At 43.7% G+C, this 22970-nt stretch overlaps 1 protein-coding gene across 1 annotated transcript in view; it reads left to right on the top strand.

Moving 5' to 3' along the window:
• Nucleotides 1-22970, top strand: part of CAMKV (CaM kinase like vesicle associated) — a 148852-nt gene that overhangs the window by 105361 nt on the left and 20521 nt on the right. Inside the window, exon 6 of the mRNA XM_030206784.1 lies at nt 4906-4981. Within this exon, the coding sequence (XP_030062644.1) occupies nt 4906-4981 (76 nt within the window). The remainder of the gene's footprint in view (nt 1-4905; nt 4982-22970) is intronic.

Genomic DNA, 22970 nt, shown 5'->3' with positions numbered 1-22970 from the left:
TGCGTTCTTTGATTGGGAGCCAGTGCAGTTTTTCTCAGTGGGGTTTGGCGCTATCATAACGTGTTTTTCCAAATATAAGCCTGGCTGCTGTGTTCTGGGCGGTCTGAAGTTTCTTTATAATTTGTTCTTTACATCCCACATAAATTCCATTGTAGTAATCTGCGTGGCTTAGTACCATTGATTGTATCAGGTTGCGAAATATAGCCCCTGGGAAGAATGGTTTTAGATCTCAGATTTCTCAGCAATAGTTCAAGGCAAGTTTCGTTCAGGTACAGTAGATATTTTCCTGTCCCTGAAGGGCTTACAATTTAAGTTTTATTCCTGATTCAGTGGAGGGTTAAGTAACGTCCAAGAATTCAAGGAGCAGAAGTGGCCTCCCCATTTCTCAACCTGCAGCTCTATTAGGTACAGCTAATACAGGTAACTCATATTATCTATATTAGGTGTACCTAATGTTTGATAACTCAACCGCTTATTAAAGGCTAGCTGAGCTGAAGACTGATGGCCATTTGGCAACCTTCCAAAAAATTTGATAGCTAAATTATTTTATGGTTGCCATTAACCTCAGGATTTCTGTTATAGTGCTGCTGAACCTCACTGTTCACATGGCCAACGGGAAGATTCCGGATGGGTGAGCTAGGGCTGACAGCCAGCCAAGTATTAAAGTACCTGCATATATTTCCAGACTTCTGCAAATACTTTTCTGTTTAGTATGCTGTGTTGTTTGCCATGCATTATTTTGATTTTTTGGTACATAATTCCTTGAAGTGTATTACAGTATGCATAATACCATCAGTAACAGAGGTACTGGGGGAAGCAACTGGTAGACAATGAAGGGGGTCCTTCTTTTTTGTTAAAAGTTGTGCTTGTACAGAGGGCTAAGCTGCACTATATATCCACTGAGAATAAAATTCAGGGTAGTTATAAACACAGTTAACTACAGGTGTACAAGGAGGGAAAGCATGCAGAGCGCTCATGGAATTCTTTCTAGCCTCTCAGTGAGTGTTTACATATGTGTGTGAGTTATGTGTAAGAAGTGCTCACAATGTAATGTAACAGAAAATTATTGTTCATGTCAGCTTCAGTCCTTAGAGGGAACATTGCTCCATCTTCCTGTTCTCTCCATCTTCCTCGTGCCACCCCCCCCCCCCCCCGGCAAAAAGTTTAGTATCTTACCTCCCTCCTCCAAGGGGACGATATTCCATCCGGCCGATCACCAAAAGCATTGAGGCTGGTAGGTGTGGGGCCTTGAGCATGAAATAGGAAGTTTGGAGAGGGAGGAGTAGGCAGGCCTTGAGCATACACAGATCCTCAAGGCCTGGCGCCCGCTGGCCTCTATTCATCTGGTGCTGTGCCAGTTGGAGTATGACCACCCTGGGGAAGGGAGGTAAGGCACTAAACATGTCGTGGGGGGGGGGGGGGGGGGGGAGGTGGAGAGAAGTGCTGGAGACTATGGGGGAGGGGAGGAAAGAAATACTGGGCATTATGGTGGTGGATTCAAAGGTAGGGAAGGATGCTGGATACCGTGGGAAGGAGTGACTCTAGGATGTTAAGTTAGATACTGGGAACTGGGAGCAAAGCATGGGTGGGGTTGGGGCAGATCTTGCCCTCCAAAAAATAGGTGTTCTGCTGCCACTGCCTCCATGCTAAATCATTATGCAAAATATTTTAAGTTACTATCATAACTGAAGCAAAAATTCTGGGAAATCTATTTTTACCATATATGATTTTGGCATGTAAAGTTAGTCTATTCAAGAAGTATTATATGAATATATAGCACAACTTCTTTTCAAATGATTTTATATGAAGACTAAGCTTGCAGAATGGCTGTCAAACATATTCAGCTTGCCCTATAAACAACCAATCCAGCTCTATTACCTCCATACCAACACTATAAATCCTTTCACTTGATGATAAACCTCCTGACAGGATCATGTTTCAAGTGTCAACTCTGTGTTGGGGGCAAAGTTTCTATAAATGCCAAACAAAACTTAGTAATTTAAATGGTCCCAGATAATAATTTCACTGACACTTAACTGACTGCATCCAATTCTAAATAACTTTCACAATGGTGCCTGTGTACACAATTTGTGAATAGCCAATCAGAACTCAGAGTGTGACTTCTTAATCCAGTCATACTAGAGGAAGCCATTCCTGGCCAATCGCCATGCTTTTCTGAACAGCGCTGAAAAATTAGTGCCGGAACAGCGCAGGGAATTAAAACCCTGATGATCAAAACTAATAGCATGTGAATTTATGCCACTATTAGTTTTGATTATAAGGGGACTTCTGGGAGAGGATTGTTCCTGGGCATGTGCCCAAGACACAATCCTCCCACAGAAATTGTTTGACAGGTCCAGGCTGTCAAAAAAAAAAAAAAAGCCCGGGCCTGTCAAACAGACCAAGCTGGAGGTTCTCCCCCCTCCCCATGAAGTTTCCCTGGTGGCCCAGTGTGCTAACCCCCAGACATAGGGGCCTGAACGTTTGGTGGACCTCTTCCCAACCCTCCCCCCACCTTGGTGGTCTAGTGACCCCTGAATTCCCACCATACCGTAAGAAGAGAGTAGCACTCCCTCCTCCTTCCAGTGCTGCCTCCAAAACCCAGTGCATCCTGGGATGCGCTGGGCAGGGCTTCCCTACCATATAAGGCAGATGATGATCCTAATCAGTGTTGCCAGGTGGGCAGTTTTACCGCCCAATTGGGCGGTTTTTCACGACCCGCCGCGGGAAATTTTTGCCCGCGGTGGGTTGCGGTTTTATGGGCTTCTTTTTTGTCTTTTGGGTGGTTTTTTAGGCGTTTTTTTCGGCCGCGGGGGCAGGGTTAGTGACGTTTTGGGCGGGGTTAGTGACGTTCTGGGCGGGGCCGATGACGGGGGAGGTGGGGCCGATGACGGCGGGGTTGGGGGTGATGACGCGGGGGTGGGGGTGTCAGGGGCGGGGTTTGAGTTTGTGCAGGTTTTGGGCTGGATTTAGGTTGGTTTGGGTGGGAAAAAAATTTTCCACCTGGCAACCCTGATCCTAATCCCCTCCAGTCTCAGAAGGAGGTGGGAGTGTCACAGCATCTATAATTCTCCATGTAAAATCATTTATATGATATTGCTGAGCTTGCCAGTGAGCTCCCAGTAATGTGACCATTATCTGTGTCCTCAGATGGCTTCTGTGCTCATTGAGGTGCAGTTTATGGTTCCTTTTAGTTCTGTGGGAGCAATTCCATAACCTAGGCGTTCACATGTATGAGTGTATTATACATATTAATGTTTAGAACACTAACTTTTATGCATGGATGTGCATAACTACATATGTAAATGAAAGTATAACACCTAAGTAATATTCTGCAAATACCTGCGTAACATATAGCTAAAAAGTGTAAGGGGGCATATGTAGAGGTAAAGCAAAGGTGGGACATGTCTCTGCCACACTTAGGCACACACTCTTACATCAGCTCCTAACTAGCATAAGTGGAGGAGTGGCCTAATTATTAGTGTAGCGTGATGTGGACCTGGGGAACTGGGTTCAATTATCACTGCTGCGTCTGATGGTCAGCAGTGGGTTGAGATCTTGGGGAACCAGGTTCAATTCCCTCTGCAGCTCTGGCTGACCCTGGGCAAGTCACTTAACCCTCCATTGCCCCAGGTACAACAGTAGTACAATGTACTACTTAGACTGTGAGCCTACAAGGGACCAGTAGTGTAACCAGACCCAGTATTTTGGATGGGCCCAGAGCAAACTTAGATGGGTCCTTCCATGGCACAGCACAGCACCCCCCCCCCCCCCACCAGCCCAGAGATATAAAAAAATTATAGATTTACATCAACATCTCTCTTCCTTCGTGGTGTCCCTTAATTTGCCTACCCGTCGCTGAACCCCGTGCCTCCCTGGTGTACCTTACAGGTGTCCCCAGCGCCTGCAGTAATTCAATTATTGCTGCCTGTGCTGGCTCTGCAGGCTTCCATTGGTCAGGTCCCACCAGACAGGAAATGATGAATGTGAGGGCAGGACCCGGCCGATGGAAGTCTGCGGGGCAAGCACAGGCAGCAATAATGAATCACTGCAGGCACCAGGGACATCTGTAAGGTACACCAGGGAGGGACGGGGTTCAGCGATGGGGAGGCAGATGCCAGGATGCGGCGGCAGAGGAGATGTTAATGTGGGGTGCCGCCACTAGGTGGGCCTGAGCCAAGTATTGGTGGGCCCGTGCCCACCTAGGCCCACCCATAGCTATGCCACTGCTAGGGACAGACCCAGTACCTGTAAAATGAAACTGTAAACCTCATAGGTCTAAGTGATATATAAATACTTGAATGAATGAATGAATAAATGAAGACACATTTATACTCTGTTACACTTGTATTCTATAATGGAAAGTAGGCACCTGCTTTCTGTTATACAATAGACTCCTACCGTGTGCTGTCCAGGTACCTAATCGGAGACATCTAATTATAAGAATTGCTCTCTCTCTTCCCCTGAGAATGCTTACACATATACATGCATATAGTAGGTGTGATGTTTTCCTAGCGCCTATATTTATGCATTTGCCTGCATGTAAAGTACTGTTCTACTCATTGAAGTTACTTATAAAAGTACCTTCTATATTAGAAAGGAGCTGAATGCACATACTGCAATTATATTTCTACAAGTTAGTGATTCTGATTGGTAGCCTCTTGATTTGTGTATGTAGAGTGTCGGTGATTAGAATAACCTTAACCTGGTGCATAAGGGTGAAGGGGCGTAGATGGACCTCAACTTAGTGCAGAGTAATGGGGATGAAAAGGCCTTTATGCTTGATGTGTGTGGGTGTCAGTGATTAGAAGCTCCTTCAGTCTAGTGCAAGGGGTTCGGGGGAGGAGGGTGGCTGTTAGTGATTGCTAACAGCTTGTGAGATTCTGTTTTTTTATGGTATTGCAGCTCCAGAAGTGGTTGGGCGTCAGAGGTACGGACGGCCTGTAGACTGCTGGGCCATTGGAGTCATTATGTACATCCTGTAAGTAAAGCTTGCTGTTTCTGTCCTAATCTGCTCGTATATGAGAAATAAAACCATAAGAATAGTTATACTGGGTTAGAACAATGGTTCATCTAGCTCAGTATGCTGCTTCTAACAGTGGCCATTCCAGGTCACAAGTACCTTGCAAAAACCCAATTAGTAGCATTCAATGGGAAGGGTTCAGTGAGATAGAAAGGTTGAAGGATCTAGGAGTTGAAAAACTGAAGAATATTGGTGGAGAATGTTCAGATGGTATTGAGAGGCAGGGAGAGGTGAAGGATCAGGATGTAATAGTTCAAGAGGAATTACTGGAATAAATAGGGCATGAGGAGGAGGAGATGGACTAGGGTGTGGTAGAGTATTGAGACATAAAATTTCAAATGGAGATTCAGGGGACATATTGTGATATGGCATTGAACACTGAGACTGCAAAAAGTGGTAAAACTAGGGAAATGTTTTAAGGGTAGATTGTGGGGAGGCAGGAGTGTTGGGAGGAAATAAAGCTGAGAAGGAGACAAAGGAAAGGATATGAAAAGACAAGGTGACTATCAGGCTTATTTTCAAAAGAGAAGGACGCCCATCTTTCGACACAAATCGGAAGATAGGCGTCCTCATATGGTCGCCCAAATCGGCATAATCGAAAGCCGATTTTGGGCGTCCCCAACTGCTTTCCGTCACGGGGATGACCAAAGTTCCTGGGGGCGTGTCGGAGGCATAGCGAAGGCGGGATTTGGGCGTGCCTAACACATGGGCGTCCTTGACCCATAGTGGAAAAAAAAGGGTGTCCCTGACGAGCATTTGGACGATTTTACCTGGTCCAGTTTTTCTTATGACCAAGGCATAAAAAAGTGCCCGAGCTACTACTACTACTACTACTATTTAGCATTTCTATAGCGCTACAAGGCATACGCAGCGCTGCACAAACATAGAAGAAAGACAGTCCCTGCTCAAAGAGCTTACAATCTAATAGACAAAAAATAAATAAAGTAAGCAAATCAAATCAATTAATGTGAACGAGAAGGAAGAGAGGAGGGTAGGTGGAGGCGAGTGGTTACAAGTGGTTACGAGTCAAAAGCAATGTTAAAGAGGTGGGCTTTCAGTCTAGATTTAAAGGTGGCCAAGGATGGGGCAAGACGTAGGAGCTCAGGAAGTTTATTCCAGGCGTAGGGTGCAGCGAGACAGAAGGCGCGAAGTCTGGAGTTGGCAGTAGTGGAGAAGGGAACAGATAAGAAGGATTTATCCATGGAGCGGAGTGCACGGGAAAGGGTGTAGGGAAGGACGAGTGTGGAGAGATACTGGGGAGCAGCAGAGCTGACCAGATGACCACCGGAGGGAAGCAGGGATGACCTCCCCTTTCTCCCCCAGTGGTCACTAACCCCCTCCCACCCTCAAAAAAGAACTTTAAAAATATTTTTTGCCAGCTTCTATGCCAATCTCAAATGTCATACTCAGGTCCATCACAGCAGTGTGCAGGTCCCTGGAGCAGTTTTAGTGGGTGCAGTGCACTTCAGGCAGGTGTACCCAGGCCCACCCCCCCACCTGTTACACTTGTGGTAGTAAATGTGAGCCCTCCAAAACACAAAAGTAGCCCACTGTACCCATATCTAGGTGCCCCCCTTCACCCGTAAGGGCTATGGTAGTGGTGTACAGTTGTGGGTAGTGGGTTTTGGGGGGCTCAGCACACAAGGTAAGGGAGCTATGTACCTGGGAACGTTTTCTGAAGTCCACTGCGGTGCCCCCTAGGGTGCCCGGTTGGTGTCCTGCCATGTCAAGGGGACCAGTGCACTACAAATGCTGGCTCCTCCCATGACCAAAGGGCTTGCATTTGGTCATTTCTGAGATGGGCATCCTTAGTTTCCATTATCGCTGAAAATCAGAAACGACCAAGTCTAAGGACGACCATCTCTAGGGATGACCTAAATGTCAAGATTTGGGCGTCCCTGACTGTATTATTGAAATGAAAGATGGACGCCCATCTTGTTTAGATAATACGGGTTTCCTCCCCCCTACGTCCTACGAGGACGTCCTCAGGAAAACTTGGCCGCCCCTTTCGATTATGCCCCTCAATGGGGAACAGTATGTGGTGCCCAAAACCATTTTTTTTCAGTTTCAGTTGAAACCAAATATGCAACCAAATTTGCCACTTGTTTTCAACCGAAATCGAAGCAAATACCAAAACTAGCTCCACCTTCAAACCATAGCAACTTCTGTGCCTTCCTTCCTCTTCCCTCCTCTCCCCTGAACAATAACAGCCTTCACTCCCTCCTCCCTCTCTCCCCTCTCAAACAAAGCTAATCCCTATTCTCCCATAGTGCTTCCACCCATGCTCCACACTCTCTACTCCCTTCTCCTGCTACCCCCCCCCCCCAAAAACAGGAGCAGACTCAGTGCCTTCCACACTTCCTTCCCCTCCTTCTCGAACAGAAGTACCCCCAACCCCAGACATATGTAGCCCCCCCCAGTCCTATCAGAGTCCCTGGGGGTCTGTTGGCTGATCGGGGCAGAAGCGATCTTCCATTGCTTTTTAGGAGCGGCTTCGTGGCATATTACCTGGTCATGGTGACTTGCCAAACTTGGCAGGGGCAGCGATTCCCATATACTGCCCTGCCGCCGCCACCTGCTTCCTTCCTTTACTGCAGCCGCCTGAAATAACTTCCTGTTTCGCTCAGGCAGCTGCAGTAAAGGGAAGAGGCAGGTGTTGGCAGTGGTAGGGCAACATATGGGAATCGCTGCTGGGTTTGGAAAGTCACCGTGGCCAGGTAAAATGCCGGGGGGGGGGGGGGCAGCATGCAAGTTCCGCCTCAGAGGTGGCATCTGGCCTTGGGCTAGCCCTGGGTGGAAGTGTTATAGGTATATGTGACAGTTTCAGTTTTAGCTAAAAGTGCACTGGCATTTTCAGCTGAAACCAAAACAAGGGTGAATTCAAATATTGGGCAGATTTTTGGTACTGAAACTGAAATTCGATCAGCCTCTAGAATGAGGTGAGGAGACTTGGTGTAGTAGAACATGAAGACATGAAGTGTCACTGTGTAGTAGAATAGGGTAAGAGGAGTCAATGGTCAGGCACCGATAGTGCAAAGAAAGCTAGCTATTAGCATGTGGGCAGAACATGGAAAGAACTGGGGCAGTATATGATAAGGTAAGAGGGCATGTGCTGTGTAATACAAGGACAGTTAAGGAGAGAAAGATAGCATGAGGTAATAGGAAGATCAAATGACAAGGGAGAGGGAAGATGTTGAATATGGTGGGCTCAGGGAGATGAAGAGTTAGGGGAGATAAGAGAAGGAGAGGGAATGGTATTTCAAGGCAGAATGGGTGAGAGGAAGGTATGTTGTAGAGTAGAAGAGTATGAGGGGGTTTGTGGTGGAGCAAGGGAGAATAAGGGAAGTGTGAACTATACAACAGTTCACACTTCCCTTATTCCCCTTGCTCCACCACAACCAACCCCCTCATACTCTTCTACTCTACAACAATGTAGAATATACTTCAGTCTATAATCATGTATGTTATAAAAGGGAGAAGAGGGTTTCCCAGATCACGTGAATATAGTCTGAGAAAGAATATTATTTACTACATTGAATGATCTATACATAGTGCCCTGGAATTCCTTTAACAGAAAGTTGCTGTATTCCATATTTTCAGAGTAACAATTGCAAGCACTAACTCAGCCTCTGTGTCCATAGAAAGTCACTGCAGTGAAGCCTCATATCACTGACCCTCACACTGTGATGGGGTCTTATTCCTTCCATCAGTTATCTCACACACTGTGATGGGGTCTGTTGTAGTCTCACACTGTGCTGCACTACATTATTTACCAGTCAGTTAAATGACTACAATATCCACAGCAAACCTTTCAGTATTCAGCTGGCGGCGTGCAGCACTTTTGCTGTCTGCCACCAGCATTAAACCTGGATATTCAATACTAGGCCATTTCCAGTGACCAGCATTGAATATGCAGTTTCATTTTTGGCCACTGCAATTCAACCAGTTAAGCTGATATTCAGCGCTAACTGGTTAAGTGCTTAGCGATTAAAGATAGACCTGCTATGTATGCGGCCTATTTTAACTGCTAAACATAGCCGGTTTGGCGCTGAATATCCATGCCTAACCGGCTACGTCGTGCAATATTATTATTATTAGCATTTGTATAGCGCTACCAGACGCACGCAGTGCTGAACATCTGACACAAAGAAACAGTCCCTGCTCAAAAGAGCTTACAATCTAAATAATACAGACAGACAAGACAGATACGGGTGATGAAAAGTAATGGGTAATGAAGTAATAGGTAATGAAGAGTAATGGGTGAGAAGGAAGGAAGGGACAAGGGAAGGACTATTGAGTAGTAGCTAGGAGCCAAAAGCAGCAGTGAAAAGGTGGGTTTTCAGCATAGATTTGAAAACAGGTAGAGATGGAGCTAAATGTATAGGTTCAGGAAGTCTATTCCAGGCATAAGGTGCCACGAGAGAAAAGGAACAAAGCCTGGAGTTAGCAGTGGAGGAGAAGGGGGACGACAAGAGAGATTAGTCCTGTGAGTGGAGTTCACGGGGAGGAATGTAGAGAGAGATAAGAGTGGAGAGGTAATGGGGGGCTGTAGAGTGGATGCATTTAAAGGTCAGTAAGAGAAGTTTAAACTGTGTGCGGAAGCGGATAGGGAGCCAGTGAAGTGATTTGAGGAGTGGGCTAGTGTGGGTAAAATGATTCTGATGGAAAATAAGTTGTGCTGCAGAATTTTGGACATATTGAAGAGGAGAGAGATAGCTGAGTGGAAGACCAGTGAGAAATAAATTGCAATAGTCCGAGCGAGAGGCAACAAGGGTGTGGATAAGGGTTCTGGTAGCGTATTCAGAAAGGAAGGGCCTAATTTTGCTAATGTTGTAGATAAAGAAACGACAGGTTTCGGCAACCTGTTGAATATGTGCAGAGAAGGAGAGAGAGGAATCAAAGATGACTCCAAGGTTATGAGCCGAGGAGACAATATAGCCGGTTAGTGACTATTCAGTAGGAGATAACCAGTTATCTCCAGCTGAATATCCACGGTTAGGCACTAAAATGCTATTTAACCATCCAGGAGCTGTTCCTGGCCATTTAAATAGTTTTGAATACCGACCAGCCAAAATCTTAGCTCTCAACTTTATTTAATGCTTATCAATAAACACATTTACTGCATCAAGCTTGTAAGGAGTTCTGCCCAGGTGCAGGAAAAGCCTGTCCGAAACTGCTTCACTTCAGTACCTCAGACCAAAGGGCTGCTGAGATAACTGGCAAATGTTGAACATTGGATGAGGTAAAAAGGTAATAGAATTACAAATGGGGAGGAAGAGGAACAAAGGCAGAAATTGCACTTGAAGGATTGAGGTAAAGATGGCTGCTTCCCCTACTGTTCAGCGCACAAAGGGAGGGGGAGTAGGTGTATCCAGAAGGTTAATGGGCAGAGGCAAGAGCCAACTGAGTCAGTGCTTGGGACTAGGGTACAGTATGTGTCACACTAAGGGCAATGAAGCAAACATCTGCTAGTACTTCCATGACTGAAGAGAGAGACGGTCAAATTGTAATGAAAAACCCAGGCTCTGCTGAGTAGGAGAAGGTGGCCACATGCAAGGGCTGACTAATGGAGGTAAAGATTACAAACCAAGCAGAAAGCAAGGTGCAGTGACATGCTGGAACTACAATCTGTGGGGGTTAACACACTCCCTGCTTGGTATTGGTACATACCAGTATTATTATGAACAATTAATCATATTAAGCATGCAAAATCCATGATTCAAGTTCAGAGCCTTTCAGTTGTGCAAGGATTCTTCCGCATCCTATAGAAACTGAAATAAAAACCACTGCAACTTCTGAAAATGCATGGATGACCTCTCCAGAAGGCATGTAAGGGAAGCCACTTCTGAGTCCCTGATCCTGCCCTCATCTATCGCAGAAACAACCTTCTCGAGCCCAGCTCAGCATACATCAGGACCATGTGAGAAGGAGAGCATAAATACAAGTACATAAGTATTGCCATACTGGGACTGAAGGTCCATCAAGCGCACCATCCTGTTTCCAACAGTGGCCAATCCAGGTCACAAGTACCTGGTAAGATTCCAAAACAGTATAATACATGTTATGCTGCTTATTCTAGAAATAAGCAGTGGATTTTTCCCAAGTCCATTTTAATAATGGTCTATGGACCTTTCCTTTAGGAAGCCATCCAAACCTTTTTTTAAAACCCTCTGTGACTTCTTGATGCACACTAATGACCTCACCAGAAGGTATTTAAGGGAAGCCATTTCTCAGGCGTTGCTCTGAAGGGGCGTGTCAAAGGGGCATGCCTCGCCCCTCTGTACATCCTTTCATATACACCTCCATACACACCTCCACGCTAACCTGGAGAGAGACCTCGAACACGCAGGAATAGCCAACACTGAGATCCCCACACTTGACAGCCACGATGAAAGTAAGTGCGAGCCACCAGGGCATCATGGCACCTCACAGAACACTTTACCAGACACTACTAATGTCACTGCTCATCCTTACAATCAGCACCTCCACGCTTGTATGTGGGAACGAACAGATGATCCCGATCCTCACACACCACACATGGCGTTCGAACACCTTCACAGGGATCAGTCTAGCACACACCACACAAAGCCTAATGGACACCGCATGCAAACTCAACCCATCCAATAACTGGAACAAAGGAGAAAGGCACAACTACCGCAATAAACCCAGGAAGTGCAGCCAAAGACAGCTGATTAAGTTTTCAGCAGAACCCACAAACGAGGAAAACTTCCTATCTAATCCCATAGGATACACCAATGCACAATCGATGCTAAACAAAACAGAGATAATCAGAGACTGGATTGAAGAAGAAAAACTAGGCCAGGTCTTCATCATAGAAGCATGGCTCCATTCCAAGGATGACCTGATCCTTAATGAAATATGCCCTCTGGGATACAAAATATCCCATTGGACCAGAGCACAGAAAAAAGGAGGAGGAATAGCAATCCTATACAGATCCTTTTTCAAGACTGAACCTCATAACCCTCCAACTGGAAAGAACTGCTATCAAAATAACAGACGAGTCATTCTTGGGCCACCTATGCGCCACCCTAATTTATAGGCTACTGGAAAGATGGAAAGAGTTCCAATTGGACTTCATGGACTTTTTATCAAATGCCGGTATGTCCTGCTCAAATGTCTTCATCATAAGTGAGATCAATCTTCATCTATACAATATGGCTGATGAAAACACCAGGGAGTGCAGAGAATTACTAACACTGTGGGACTTCCACATACCCCCAGCTCCCAGGACCCACATTAAAGGGGACATGCTGGATCATCTTACCTACAGATTCATCGCCAACCAAGACCTATATGAGAGTGATTACAACTGGGAAGAAATACCTTGGTCAAATCATCACAGACTTCAACTAACATTAAACTGAAGGCAAATCTCAACTCACACCAAGAAAACACCAACCCAACATGAATCCTGGGGCAAGATCAATGGGGAAGAATTCTGGGACAGAATTCACAATGACACCAAGCATTTGCCAACCATGACCACTGAGTTCTTCACAACCTGGGATGAAAAATGCATACTGGACAAAATTCCCCCCAAAGACAAAAAAGCATCACAGAATGAAACCATTTCCTTAGTTCCAAGAGGAACTGTAGAAACTAAAAAGCCATTGCAGGAAGCTAGAACAAAGATGAGGAGTCCAAACTCGCATGGAAAGCTACAATTAAATCCTACAAGATGAGGTGGGAACTGACTACAGAAATGTAAAGAATTTGTATGGGCTAGTGAACAGCCTAATACACACAGACCATGTGACATGGGTCAAAGAGAGCCCCTCCCCCATCTGCACTCTGCTTAGCAAAGTACTTTGAAAAAAAGATTGCTGACCTAAGACAGGGGCTAACATAAGACAACAGAAACCTAGAACTGTACATTGAAGAACTGGTAAATCAACACGCAGGAGTCATAGCACACAGTCTGGCAGTCTGGACATCATCCAACCCCACCCCACCCCACACACACACTTGAAGCAGTTGCTCACTCTGTGAAGAAACTCTCCAAGGTCTGCATGTTATACACTTGCCCCAACTACCTAATGGAAGGCTGCCCCAGCACACTTCATAGATCAAATTCACGCCTACATATCATTCATGCAATCCAGCAGCCTATTCCCAACTGACAGAGGAAGAATATTATTGACACTGATCCCAAAGACCATGCAAAAGAGCAGAAGCAAAGTCTCAAGCTTCAGACCTGTGGCATCCATCCCCCTCATGACCAAGCTCTTCGAAGGACTGGTCGCTAGACAACTCATGAACTATCTCAACTTCTCCATACTATACAACTTTGAATCAGGATTCAGACCACATTTCAGCATGGAAACAGTACTCAAGACCTTACTATACAATTTCAGGTGGGAAGTCAGCAAAGGCAAGAAAATCCTACTTCTACAATTCAACATGTCAAGCGCTTTTGACACAGTTGATCACCATATCCTGACATACTCTGCATCGGAGGCGAAGTGCTGCAGTGGTTCAGAGGCTTTCTAACATCCAGATCCTACGAGGTTAAAATGAACAACATTCTCTCTCTCTCCCCCCCCCCCCCACCCCACCATGTATAGCAGACTACAAGGTAGTTCATGGTTCACCTATTTCTCCCGCACTATTTAACATAATGATGATCCCACTGACAAATAAACTAGCAAAACATGACTTCAACCCATTCATATATGTGGATGATGTGTCCATACATATTCCATTCAATCAAGACATGTTGGAAATCAAAACCTCAATAACCCAAGGACTGAATATCTTAGAATCCTGGACTATAGCATTCAAACTCAAACTCAACAGGGATAAGACTCAATTCTTAGTACTCACATCCATCTACTGCAAGGAGGCCTTTTCCAGCATCACCCTGGATAGGATCACCTACCCAATAGCAGACAACCTGAAAATCCTAAGAATCACATTGGACCGCAGCCTATCCTTCGAAGCACAAGCAAAGAATGTCACAACCAAAATGTTCTGCACACTGTGGAGATTGAGGTGAGTTAGAAGATACTTTCCAAGAGAGGCCTTCCGGCTGCTTGTACAAACCATAACTCCTGCACACAATGACAAATGCAATAGCATTTATGCCAGTTGCAAAGATATTATTCTGAAAAAAAACAGTAAGTTTCAAGCTCTCATAAGGGTCACAGATCGAATCATTACTTTTATCTCACTATCTGTTATAGCTATGAATCTTGTCCATCGATCAGCAACAACAAATGATGAATCTAATGTAGTCATGCAAATTTGATCTTTCACTAATGTCCCCAGCTTACTCAACTTATCACACAGGAACTTCACAAAAACATTAACATCCACAGTTTCATTTTCATTTTCACATTTATAACCTTCAAGAACTTTACAGTTTCAAATAATTCCTTTGGCCTATTAAGATCATTTTTCCTATTTATTTATTACTCTCAGCCTCACAGAACCCTAAGTGTTCTGTCAGACTTAATCTGTAAGTATCAAAATCCTCAATGTCCTTTGACTTTCTCCACTTTCTCCCTCCTTGTCTCAATTCACATCTTACTTGCAACATGGAGCTGTTTTCCAAGGACAAGGTGTATAATCGGATTTGATTTTAATCTCCTTCTTTTAGGAGCAACTACATCCAAAGAGCTCAAGAGTGAAATTGCTGATCTGCTGTTAGTAATATGTAACTGTCATTAAAATCGTCCATAGTACCTGAAGATTGGAGGGTGGCCAATGTGACACTGATTATTAAAAAGAGTTCCAGGGGTGATCCAAGAAATAACAGACCAGTGAGCCTGATGTCAGGGCCGGTTAAAATAGTGGAAACTATTGTAAAGAATAAAATTACAGAGTCAGTATGGGTTCAGCCAAGGGACGTCTTGCCTCACCAATTTGTTTCATTTCTTTGAAGGCTGAATAAACATGTGGATAAAGGTGAGCCGGTTGATGAGGGATATCTCGATTTTCAGACAGCTTTTGACAAAGTTCTTCAAAAGAGACTCCTGAGAAAATGAAATAGTAATGGGATAGGCGGGAATGTTCTGGTGTGGATTAGGAATTTGTTATTGGACAGAAAACAGAGGAAAGGATTAAATGGTCATTTCTCTCAATGGAGGAGGGTGGAGTACCCCGAGGATCAGTACTGGGACAGGTGCTATTTAACATATTTATAAAAGATATGGAAATCAGAATGACATAGTAACATAGTAAATGTACGGTCCATCCAGTCTGCCCAACAAGATAAACTCATTTTACATGGTATGTGTTACTTTATAGGTATACCCGAGTTTGATTTGTCCTTGCCTTTCTCAGGGCACAGACTGTAGAAGTCTGCCCAGTACTGTTCTTGTACTAAGTTCTGAATCTAACATCAAAGCCCCTTAAAATTTACACTCCAGCCCATCCCTATCTATTCAGTCATGATCATGGCATAGACCGTAGAAGTCTGCCCAGCTCCCGTTTTGTTTCCCAATTAACGGCGTCGCCACCCAATCTTCACTAAGATTCCATGGAACCATTCCTTCTAAACAGGATTCCTTTGTGTTTATCCCACGCATGTTTGAATTCCATTACCGTTTTCATCTCCACCCTGTATTGAATCTAACGGTATACTAAGGTTCCTGACTTGTGATTTGAGGGGGAGTTCGTACTTCCCAAAAGGGATTTTGATGTCAGGTATGTATCCACTTGTGTTAGGGACCCAGAGAAGCTCGGTTTTACTTGGGTTCAAGCAAAATTTGTTGTGTTTAGCCCATTCTTGAATTGATGTTAAACAGGTAATCAGTTTATTCAAGGCTGTGGGTAAGTCAGTTTCAATGGATATGAGTAGCTGCACATCATCCACATAGATGTAGAACTTAGTGTCCATTGACCAAATCAGCTCAGCTAGTGGCTTGAGGTAGATATTGAACAGAATAGGTAACAGTATCGATCCTTGTGGTACCCCGCAGATCAGTGTCCATGGTGGTAAGGAGTTGCTGCCAAACATTATGGATTGTTGCCTGTCTGATAGGTAGGATCTGAACCAAGCAAGTACTGTTCCATTAATACCTGTTTCTGTCAGCCGTGCTAGCATGATATCATGATCCACAGTGTCAAAAGCTGCTGAGAAATCTAGCAGTACTAACACCAAGGCAAATCCCTTGTCTCGGTTTCTGTGAAGATCATCTAGTAGGGATATGAGGACCATTTCTGTTCCATAGCTGGGTCTGAATCCAGATTGACATGGATCTAGCCAGTTTCTCTCTTCTAGCCAATCATTAAGTTGAACACAGACTGTTTGTTCTATGAGTTTCCCTAGAAATGGGATGTTGGATACTGGCCGGTAACTTTCAAGTTTATCCTGGTCAAGGTTGTTAGCAAAGTATGAACCACTGCCCTTTTTAATGCTGTTAATAGTTGCCTATTAGAAAGAGGCATTCATAATTGTTGTGGCTCCTTCTATGAGGCCCATACTTGCCTGCTGCACTATCTTTGATGGGCAGGGGTCGAGAGAGCAGGTAGTTGGTCGAAGGTCTCTTAGGATTTTGTCAAGGCTCTCCTCTGTCATTGGGTTAAAAGTGTCCCATCTGTCTCTGTCAGGAGGGGGTGAGTTTGTGCACTGGTTGGGGATTGGGTATGATTGTCTGTAAATCCTGATGGAGACTTTTAATTTAGTTGGCAAAGTATGAAGTAAAATCATTGCAGTTCAGTTTAGACTGGGCAGGCTGGTTCCGTTGTGGGGGTTGCAGCAGGCTGTTTACTATACTGAACAACTGCTTGGTTGAATTGGCAGCCTGTGCAATGCACTGAGAGAAATATTGTTGTTTGGTTGCTGTTAAGGCTTGGTGATACTTTGTCGTGTGCTTCCTACAGTTAAGCCTGTCTTCATCCAACGAGATTTATGCTGTCTCCTTTCCAGTTTCCATCCTTTGCATTTAAGGATCTGAAGATCTAGAGAAAACCAGGGTGAGCGTTTGTGAGTGGGGCATAAGACGTTTTTTTAGTGGTGCCATTTTTCTCTAAGGTCTTGGTTAAATGTGTATTCCAGATGTCTACCTGTTCTGACACTGTAGTTGTCTTTTCATCCATGTGTGGATAGTCCAAGGCCTGTAGGAAATTCTCAGTGGTCAGATTTTTTTTGTCTCTGATTTCCTTCCAAACTCTGGGAGATGCCATTTGTTTCAGGTAGTCACTTAGGAAAAATTTATTTAGGAAATGGTCTGACCATGATAGGGCGGAGAAGGAGGAGGATCTGGGATCAGAGTAAAGAACCCAGAGAAGGAGCTGTTCCTCCCCTGGCTGCAGACCTGTTCTTCTCTTCCTAGCTGGGTCCTTACTCCCCTCTCTCCCAATTTTCCCCGTTTCTGCCTTGGACTTCTCTCTCCCATTCTCTGTCCACTCTCAGTCCCGTTTCTGTCCCTTCATGTCCCTGCTTCCTGAAGTAGAGATAGTCTTATGCTAAGCAGAGCCTTTCAGGAAGTGCATTCCAGACTGTGTGGGCTACTCCGGAGAAGGCTCGCTTGTGGGTATCGCATCATGTAATGTCTTTTGGAAAGGGTGTGGTTACATAGTAACATAGTAAATGATGGCAGATAAAGACCTGTACGGTCCATCCAGTCTGCCCAACAAGATAAACTCATTTTACATGGTATGTGATACTTTATATGTATACCCGAGTTTGATTTGTATTTACCTTTCTCAGGGCACAGACCATAGAAGTCTGCCTAGTACTGTTCTTGTACTAAGTTCTGAAGCTAACGTCGAAGCCCCTTAAAATTTACAGTCCAGCCCATCCCCATCTATTCAGTCACGATCAGGGTGTAGACCGTAGAAGTCTGCTCAGCTCCCGTTTTGTTTCCTCAATTACCGGCATCGCCACCCAATCTCTGCTAAGATTCCATGGAACCATTCCTTCTAAACAGGATTCCTTTGTGTTTGTCCCACACATGTTTGAATTCCATTACTGTTTTCATCTCCACCACCTTCTGCGGGAGGGCATTACACATATCCACCACCCTCTCCATGAAAAAATACTTCATGACATTAGTCCTGAGACTGCCCACTTCAACCTCAATTCATGTCCTCTAGTTCTACTGCCTTCCTGTCTCCGAAAAAGGTTCATTTACGGATTAATACTTTCAAATATTTGAACATCTGTATCATGTCACCCCTGTTTCTCCTTTCCTCCAAGGTTCAGGTCAGCAAGTCTCTCCTGGTACGGTTTGCAACGCAAATCCCATACCATTTTTCTAGCTTTTCTTTGCACCACTTCCAGTCTTTTTACATCTTTAGCAAGATACGGCCTCCAAAACTGAACACAATACTCCAAGTGGGGCCTCACCAACAACTTGTAGAGAGGCATCAACACCTCCTTTCTTCTGCTGGTTATGCCCTCTCTACGCAGCTAACATCCTTCTGGCCACGGCCGTTGCCTTGTCGCATTGTTTCTTCACCTTTAGATCGTCAGACACCAACACCCCGAGTCGAACTTACTAATCTCTCCCCTCCTATCTGGTATCTCTCTTTTGGATTTTGTAGGTATTTATCACAGGTAATACTTATCTGTGCCCAAGGTCCCCAAACAGAACTATCTGCAAGTAAAATACTCTGTACTCGGTCTAGGGGAGGGGGAACCTTGGATTGGAACCAAGCCAATACCTCCGATAGAGAGAAATGAAACTGAGAAAGCAGGCTGGAATATATTAGCTTTTATTATATATATATATCTCTGGCAAAGCTTTAGCTGAATACAAAAATACTGGCTAATAAAATTACCAACTATATTGTCACACTACTAAACACTCTGATTCTTACTGGTTACTAGATAACATTACACAACGGAATGGTAATACTACAACTATGTTACGAGTTAGCATGGTTATTAGCAGCTTATTTCCTGATCACGGTTATGACTATAACCAGTCTTTTGCTCAGGTAATTACCACTCACTAAACCCAGACTAATAGGAAATAAATCACTGTATCTCTCACCAGGCTGACCTTCGTGACAGTCTCTCGGGAGTTGGCACAGGATACTTCCCAGACTCAAGCTGAGTTTCCAGCGAGTCTTAGTCAGAGCTAGGACAGGTACTCTGCAGCAGACAGGGAGGGCACAGGTCACTCCGTGCAGGTAGCTGAACCAAACGGTACTTTTCTCCAGACACACAGTTCACAAGATGGTGGACCTTAATCAGGTTCTCTCCTCTTCTTGTTAGCTTCCACCACCTTCCATGGATTCCGACCAACTGATTTCTCTTTGTTCCCGCTTTTCCCAGTACCTCTCGGTCAGGTGACTGCAGGAACCCAATCTCGATCTTCTTCAGCTCACTGCATGGCAAGAAGGGTCCATTGTTCTTGACCTTCAAGTTGTTACATTGTGGTATGCATTTTCTCTCTCTCACCCGGCCCACTGGAGCCATGTCTCACTCCCTTTCAGCTTCTCAGGGAGATAAAGGGGGGGTGTTACAGGACTGCTAGTGATTTTCCAGAAAGCTGAATTAGCTAAATCACTGATGTGCAGGTCATAGGTTACAGACTCCATCTTGATGTCATAGGATTATGCATGCCAAGACCAGCAAGGCGAGACACACAGGGAAATACCCCTACAGTTTCTGCACCCCAAGTGCATCACTCTACACTTCTTGGCATTAAATTTTAACTACAAGACCCTCGACCATTATTCTAACATTCAGAGATCCCTTCTCATCGTTTCTACTCCCTCCAGGGTGTCCACTCTATTGGCTATTTTCGTGTCATCCGCAAGAAAGCACACATTTCCTTTCAACCCTTCAGCAATATCTCCCACAATTATATTAAACAGAATAGGCCCCAGCACCGACCCCTGAGGAACTCCACTGCTCACCTTCCTATCCTTTGAGCAGATTTGAGGTGATCCAATTTGCAGATAACACAAAACTATTTAAGGTTGTTAAAACACATGCGGACTGTGAAATATTGCAGGAAGACCTTAGGAAATTGGAAGACTGGGCATCCAAATGGCAGATGAAAATTAATGTAGACAAAAGCAAAGTGATGCACATTGGAACGAATAATCCGAATCATAGTTACCTCATGCTAGGGTCCATCTTGGGAGTCAGTACCCAAGAAAAAGATCTAGCTGTCATTGTAGATAATATGCGGTGGCCAAAAAAAACAAACAGTATGCTAGGAATTATTAGAAAAGTAATGGTAAATAAGACCAGAAATACTATAATGCCTCTATATCATTCCATGGTGCAACCTCACCTTGAGTATTGCGTTCAATTCTGGTTGCTGTATCTCAAAAGAGATATAGTGAAATTAGAAAAGGGTCAAAGAAGAGCGACCAAAATGGTAAAGGGGATGGAACTCCTCTCATATGAGGAAAGGCTAAAGAGGTTAGGGCTTTTCAGCTTGGAAAACAGATGGCTGAGGGGAGATATGATTGAGGTCTACAAAATCCTGAGTGGTGTAGAATGAGTAGAAGTGAATCAATTCTTTACTCATTCCAAAAATACAAAGACTAGGAGACACTCAAGGAAATTACATGGAAATATTTTTGAAACAAATAGGAGGAAATATTTTTTCACTCAATGAATAGTTAAACTCTGGATGGAGAAACAGCGGCTAGCGTATCTGAGTTTCAAAAAGGTTTGGACAAGTTCCTGAAGGAAAAGTCCATAGTCTGCTATTGAGACAGACATGGGAAAGCTACTGCTTGCTCTAGAATTGGTAACATGGAATGTTGCCACTATTTGGGTTTCTGCCAGGTACTTGTGACCTGGCTGGCCACTGCTGAAAACAGGATACTGGGCTAGATGGACCATTGGTGTGACTCTGTATGGCATGTTCTTATTGATCTAGACTATCAGTACCTGTAGCAACTACTTCATCAAGTGACATTGAATTCTTTACTTTAATTTTAGGAGCCCGTTCCTTCCATACATCTCCTATTTCAAACTGTGAATGAATTCTATTGTTTTATCTACATACACTGCAACATTTACCACGTTCTACAAGGCCATCTGAAATAATAACATGAAATGATCCAACCAACCGACTGGACAAATTATCACATCTCTGTTCATACCACATATTATATCCTTACCCATAAAAATTAAATCCAACACATCTCCTGCAGTATGAGTTGCGTGAGTAACAATCTGTTCTAAAGTAAGTGCTGTCATTAACTGAAAATAGGACATGTTTTTTGCTAATAAAAACTGGATCATCTGGTGCTAATGGAACATTAAAATCACCTAAGCTTATTAAAATCAATTCCCAATCCTGATAAAAAAAATGGATCAAAAATGAGCAATCAGAAACAATCACTCAAGGAGGAAAGTAAACAAGCTACAATACAATCCTCTTATTCTTAACAACCACACATTCACCATTCTCATTCACTTCTGCACAAACCAGTTCAAAATCAAGCAATGCATTAAAGAATACAATCACCTCATCCCTCTCTTCCTAAATCTACATGCCTATTTCCACTTGTAACCAGTTGGACAACACTGTCTCATAACAGCAATATCTGTTTTCAGTAACCATGATTCAACAATACATAAAATATGATACTTTTCTACCTGCAACAAATCAGAAACTAACACTGGTTTATTCCTAAGTCATCTGGTATTAAGGTAATCAATAGAAATCAAACAAAATAAAACATGGAAAAGAAAATAAGATGATACATTTTTTATTGGACATAACTTTATACATTTCTTGATTAGCTTTCGAAGGTTGCCCTTCTTCGTCAGATCGGAAATAAGCAAATGTGGTAGATGACAGTATATATAAGTAAAACATCCAAGAATTTCATTGACAGTCTAACAGGGTGGGGATGGGTAGGAGGTATGCATGGGAACATCAAAGCATTTCAGAGATAGTCTAACAGGATGGGGGTGGATAGGTGAGAGGAGGGTGATAAACAGAGCAATCTTTATGGTTTATAATGGGCTAGAAACCCCAGATCTTTGTTAAGTCCTGTCTGTTGGGTTTCAAAATATTCAGTCATTCTGACTTCAAAGGTCTTATGTTCCTGTATTGTTTTAAAGTTACCTTTCAGGATTCTTACTATGAAGTCACTGGTACAGTGATCTGGTTTTGTAAAGTGCTGACCCACAGGGGTGGGAACCCGGCTGGCACCAGTATTCTTCATGTGATGTCTATGTAAATTAAATCTTGTCTTTAGTATCTGGCCTGTTTCTCCAATATAGCATCCTTCGTTACATTTTTTACACTGAATGATATATACCACATTGGAAGATGAGCATGTGAAATATTCCTTTAAGTTGAATATTTTTTCTTTGTGAATGACTGTGGGGTCCTGTGAAATGTTTTGGCATAGCTTGCAGCTGGATATATTGCAAGGATGTGTGCCCTTCTCTTCTTTTTCAAGCATATTCTATAATAATATGTGTAACTTAATTGGCTTAACAAGCCAATCAGCGTTTTAAACAGCACTTAACAAGCAATAATGAGCACTAATTGGCAATTATTAAACTTTACATGTATAACTCACTAAGCATATTCTGTAACACACAGTGCCTAAATTCTAATGCGCAGAGCCAAAAAGGGGTGTGGTTATAGGCAGGGAAATGGGCATTTTTTGGGCATTTCAAAATTTACACGCAGTGTTATAGAATATGCTCCTCTACGCCTAAATCTGTGCGCAGGTATTTATGCCTTGGTGTAAATGGATGCACGTAATTTTAAGTGCTGTGATATCAACTAAGTGTATTCTATATACCGCACTTAAATATAGGTACCGCTTACAGAATACGCTTAGGTGTAAATTTATTACATGCCGATTTTTAAGACGCCATATATAGAATCATGCCCTATTTGCAAATAATGTGTACTATTTGCAGAGAGAGCAAACTATTTTAGAAAGACTGCACCAGCTTTTCAAATAGCATGTGCATGCACGAAATAGTGTGCACATTGCAATCAGTGTATGCATGCACACACTATCAGGAAAGAATTCGCAC

Source organism: Microcaecilia unicolor, chromosome 6 (assembly GCF_901765095.1).
Source record: "Microcaecilia unicolor chromosome 6, aMicUni1.1, whole genome shotgun sequence".
Taxonomy (NCBI): Eukaryota; Metazoa; Chordata; class Amphibia; order Gymnophiona; family Siphonopidae; genus Microcaecilia; species Microcaecilia unicolor.
This window is presented reverse-complemented; position numbering and strand designations above follow the sequence as displayed.